The 5,581-nt window shown below is 46.4% G+C and overlaps 1 protein-coding gene across 1 annotated transcript; it reads left to right on the forward strand.

Moving 5' to 3' along the window:
• The first annotated feature begins 2,411 nt into the window (after positions 1-2,411).
• dusp28 (dual specificity phosphatase 28) lies at positions 2,412-5,500 on the forward strand. Its single transcript, XM_061731652.1, has 2 exons — positions 2,412-3,030; positions 4,050-5,500. Exons 1-2 carry the CDS (start codon positions 2,686-2,688, stop codon positions 4,149-4,151), a joined length of 447 nt encoding a protein of 148 aa, XP_061587636.1. The 5' UTR covers positions 2,412-2,685; the 3' UTR covers positions 4,152-5,500.
• The last annotated feature ends 81 nt before the right edge of the window (positions 5,501-5,581 follow it).

Raw genomic sequence — 5,581 nt, forward strand, 5'->3', positions numbered from 1 at the left:
GTTGAGATAGGAGTGATGACTTTTGATCCTGGGGCATTTCCTCCAGTTTCCACTACTATGCCTATCCAGACACATGGGCTCACTTTTGAACAACAAAAAGAGCTTATTTTGCTGCAACTGCAATTTAAGGAATTGGAGGTGAAAAAACAGATTGAGGTGGAGGTGATCCGCCAACAAACGAAAAGATCAAATTAGATCTGGAGGTACAGCGTCTGTCTCTGGGTAAAGATAGTGAGGGGTCTGAAGATCAGGGCAGACAAGTGTGTCCTTTTGATATTAATAATCTGCGATTGGTGCCACAATTCAATGAGAGGGACCCAGATGTTTTTTTTGCATTGTTTGAACGTGTTGCCAAGGCGAGGAGTTGGTCTGATGCGGACTGTGCATTGCTGCTCCAGTGCGTTCTAACGGGTAAGGCACAGGAAGCATATTCTTCTTTGAGCTCTGAAGATAGCGTTAGCTATCAGAAGATAAAGTCTGCTGTGCTCAGGATTTATGAGATTGTGCCAGAGGCATATCGTCAGCGATTCAGGTCGTGGGAGAGGAGAAATGGCCAGACGTATGTTGAATTTGCTAGGGACTTGGCTAGTCATTTTAAACGCTGGATAACTGCACTTGAGGTAACCACTTTTGATGACTTGTGTGATTTGGTTATTTTAGAGCAGTTCAAAAATGTTCTCCCTGGCCAAATGCAACATACATTAATGAAAAGAAGGTGACCACTGCTGCGGACGCTGCTGTGTCAGCAGACGAATATATGCTGCTCCACAAGGGGAGTTTTAGAGAGGGCACGGCTGTGCGTGATGACACGTGGAGAGGAAATCAGTTTGGCGCTGTTTCTTCTGACCAGATGTGGCCAGGGAAAGCTTGCTTGTTTAAGTTTGACCCTAAACCACGAGGTAATGTCAGGGTACAAGCTGTAACTATTGCCACGGGACAGGCCACTGGAAAGCTGACTGTCCTGTGTTATAGACTAGGAAAGAGGGGGCGAAGCCTAACATTAAACCAGCTGCGGCTGCTGCACCTGTTGCTACAGGGGGTGTCTCTGATGCGCTTCTCTCTAGTTGTGAACCTCAGGTTCTAGCTGCCTATCATCCTTTTATAAGAGATGGTTTTGTGTCACTAGTTGGAAGCGAGGCAAAAGTTCCTGTAAAAATCTTGAGGGATACAGGTGCTTATGAATCGTACATAGTGGACTCTGTGTTGCCTTTTTCAGGAGAAACTGACACCGGTGACCGCATCCTCAGTCGGGGGATGGGTTTAACAATTCTGCCTATTCCCTTGCACAAAACTATCCTTGACTGTGAGCTGGTGCAAGGCGAGGTGGCTGTAGGGGTGCGGCCGGGGCTGCCCATTGAAGGGGTGCAGGTTGTATTGGGCAATGGCTCGGCTGGTAGCCGTGTTTGGGCTGACACTCCCCCATCACCAGTAGTTACACTTTGTCCGATTGACTCTGTTCCTGATGGCTCCAGTGAGGTCTCTTCACATGAGGTCTCTTCAGCTTGTGTTGTCACACGCGCCATGGCTAAATCTGAGCAGGTGGTGTTACCTGATGGGACATGTGGTGACGTGGATTTGGCGGTTCCCTCTCTGTCTGATTTTCCACTGTCAGTGTCACACCATGAGCTGCTGCAGGAGCAGCAGGGTGATTCATCCTTACAAGAAATTTGTGATTTGTGGTTGTGCCGGCTAAGTTTCGTCCCTTGGTTTTAAAAATGGCCCATGATGAGAGTGGACACTTTGGTGTGAGAAAGACTTATCTCAACATGTTGACGCATTTTTTTTGGCCGTGCGTTAAAAGGGATGTTGCTGGTTACATAAAAACCTGTCGTGTGTCAGGTAACGGGAAAACCAAACCAGAGTATCAAACTTGCTCCACTGCAGCCTATTCCTGCTGTAGGAATAGGCTGACCTTCTTACAATCCCTAAGATGCCCGGATAAAAGGCTAATGAGGTGGTGCCTGTGTTTGCAGGCCTATGATCTTGACGTCAGCTGAATTTTTGAGCTAGTGTATACTGTTTCATGCTGCATGCTAAACTTGTTATTGCTCTGCCTATTGTCTTAAATGACTTCTTCAGGTACCGAGGTTGCTGAGGATGGGTTGGGGGAGTAGCAAGTTGGGGGTGCAGGGGGAAGTTAAGTGTACATTTGTTTTTTTTTCTTCCTTTTGATCTTTTGAGTAATTTAAATTGTTTATATTCAATGACGACCCTGTCTAATTGTGGGCATGCCTGACTTTCTCTCTGTTTGTCTTTGAGGAGTCTGGTGTGAGATGAGCTGATTGGGCTGATTTGGAGCACCTGGGCCCAGTGTCCAAGGCTATAAAACCTCCCTGCCTTCAGTGTGGCTCACCCTTCCCTGCCAGCCCCATTCATTTGTTTGGTTTTGATTCTATTTTTCTTAACAACACGCACCACACATTTTCCACATTCACACACACTGACACTACTGATGCTGACCTCCACACCTCACAAGTTGGTTTGCTTTGCATTTGCCGTATTTTTTTTAAAAATAAATAGCATATTTTTATTTGCACTGTGTTGTTGTCCATTTTTGTCATGGCCTACGGGCCAGGTTATGACAATTCTCTCTGTCTGTTCTCTCTTTTCCTGCTCTACCCAGCAGGCCTCTGGCAAGAGGTTCCCCCCCGATGAGATAAGCTCCTCCCCCTTCTCCCAGCAGGCATGCTGCAGCTCTGTCAGGTCACCAACGCCCTGTTCATCAGCAACGCCCGCTCCGCCTGCAGCGAGCAGCTCCTCCAGCAGGAGGCGGTGACGCTCTGCATCAACGTGTCCAAGCAGCAGCCGTTTCCGTCTGGCGGCGTGGCCAAGCTGCAGATCCCCGTCTACGACGACCCCAGCGAGGACCTCTACAGCCACTTCGACCGCTGCGCCGACGCCATCCAGAAGGAGGCGGGCCGTGGCGGCCGCAGCGTCGTCTACTGCAAGAACGGGCGAAGCCGCTCGGCCACCATCTGCATCGCCTACCTGATGAAGCACCGCGGCCTGACGCTGGCGGACGCCATACAGGTGGGGGCTGTGACATCACCTGACCCTTCAAATCTGATAATTCTGACACCGGCGACATCTCGGTCACCCGCTGACCCCCGGGGAGACTCTCTACGGAGGAGTATTAGGGCCATGCAGGAGAAAAAATATTTGAGAGGGGATTTTTTTATTTCTTTTTATTGTGCATTTCGAGAAAAAAGTCGAAATGTCGAGAATAATGTTGAAATGCAATTTTGAGAAAAAAGTAGGAAAAAAGAGGAGCCACAGCTGAACTGAATCCTCTATAATTATGTTTGGTTTTTGTCTTTTGTCTCCATACACCCTGAGGAAGGCGCAAGCCGACACGCGTTGGTGTTTTTTTTAGATGTAACCCAGTCTAAATAAAGGTTTTTAAACTTTTATCAAGCCACCTGAGTGCCCGCATTTTTTCTTTTGAGTTCGCTGTTGCACCCATTGCAAGAGCACTGGTGGTTGTGGGGACACCAGCAGCGCTCCTGTTATTCTGTTTTTTATGTCGAGAATGTTGAAATTCAATTTTGAGAAAAAAGTAGAAATGTCGAAATTAATGTTGAAATACAATTTCAAGAATAAAGTCAAAATTTCATGAATAAAGTCGAAATTTCGCCTTTTTTCTCAACATTTCAACTTTATTCACGAAATTTGGACTTTTTTCCCGTCATTTCAAATTTTTTCTCGAAATTGTACTTCAACATTAATCTCGACATTTCGACTTTTTTCTTGACATTTCGACTTTTTTCTCGAATTGTATTTCAACATTATTTTCGACATTTCGACTTTTTTTTGGAAGTGCACATTAAAAAAAAATCTTCTCCTCTCAAATATCTTTCCCCTGCATGGCCCTAATACTCTTCTGTAGTTTCTGGAAGAGGATGAAGAAGTTAGAAATGTTTCTAGATGACGACCGTTTCAGTCTCGATGAACCTGGTGGAGTCGTGTCAGAGTGGAAGAGGAGGCGGTTGGGGTTCGAACCGCCGCTCAGGTGAAAGTCCTGACCAGGTGTTTCTCCGTTTCCTCTCCAGAGAGTGAAGACGGCTCGACACGTCATCGACCCGAACCCCGGCTTCCTGTCTCAGCTGCAGCGATACGAGGCCGTGCTGAAGGCGCGGCGAGGACGGTCCTGACCCTGGGGGGCCCAAGGAACCGGCGGGGCCCCCTGCCCCGGGACAGCGAGCCAAGACGCCCTAGTCTTAATGATCTAATTAATTAATTCATCGATTAAAAATGCCTGTCAGCTCGTTGTTAAGGTTCTGATTTAGGTCGCAGCTTCGGCCTCCAGTCCTACTGGTCCCCAGTCCTGGAGGTCTTGGACATGTCCCTGCTTTAACAAACCTGATCCACATGAACGGGTCCTCGTCAGCTGGTCCTCGAGGTCTGGACACCGCCGGTAACCGCCGGTAACCGCCGGTGACCGCAGTCATTTAAATCAGGAGTGTTGAAGCAGAAACACGATGCAAATAAACCTTAAAATCACAAAAGAATATGAAAAAATGAGACAAATATTATGATTATTATTACTATAATATACAATAATTCCAATTATTTTAGGTTAGAAAAACATGTATTTTATATTATTTAAGGCTGATATAGTTCTATAAGTTATTTTTTTATTTACTGACAGAACTGTATTCATTATTTTTGTGTCTCCTCAGATCAGAGGACCCACAATGCTAACAACTTTGGGGGGGTCAGTTACAGATTTGACCTCTAGGGGGCCGAGGATGCAGGACTCTGGAGATGTTTTAATCAGAAATAATGTAGAACGCTTGTAAAGAAAGAGTCCGGGTCACCTGAGGTCACCTGAGGGCGTCGGCCAGCCGAGGTCCAACCCTCCGTCCAACCCTCCGTCCACCTTCAGACACACCAGACTGAAACTGTTGGACGGCGCAGGAAGACGGGGCACAAACCCTCCTCACTGTGAAGCACGGCGGTGGCAGCGGCATGCTGAGGGGGCCTCATCTCCATCACCGTAACTGCAAAATGTTAATTCCCCAGAATCGGCTTGGTCTTCTACCGCTAGCCAGCTCCGCCACCGTCTGCTGCTCTTAAAGCGACAGTACCTCATTTTAAAGCAATGAAATTAGCTATTCTAAATAAATAGTGACTTTATTTCTCAATGTATTTAAACAGAGTTAAAAAAAAAGTTAGCTGATGACTGAATTACTGTTGTGTTGATGTATTTGGGTTTTATTGTAGCTGCGCCGCCACCGCCTCGGACCCCGAGGTTCTTAGGGAGGAGATATTTGATCTTTATCGCTCCGCCCCTAAATAACGATGCAAATCTTTAAAGTGAAAGATGCTAACGCTGCGTTGCGGTGTGTTTGTTCTGTGATGCAGAAACCTGAAATAAAAGCAATAATTTTAATGGCATTTAAACAACGTTAGACCTCAGCTTGTTGGCAAAACTAGACAACATATGTCGTAAGCACAATTCATGTATTAAAGTTTTTAACTTTAATGATTCATTAAAGCTTCTTCTTCTTCTTCTTCTATGACCACCTCCGTGTCCTTCTTCGTGTTGTTTTCAGCGTTCTTCTGTCCTCTTTTATTCACA

This window comes from Cololabis saira, chromosome 10, assembly GCF_033807715.1.
Source record: "Cololabis saira isolate AMF1-May2022 chromosome 10, fColSai1.1, whole genome shotgun sequence".
Taxonomy (NCBI): domain Eukaryota; kingdom Metazoa; phylum Chordata; class Actinopteri; order Beloniformes; family Belonidae; genus Cololabis; species Cololabis saira.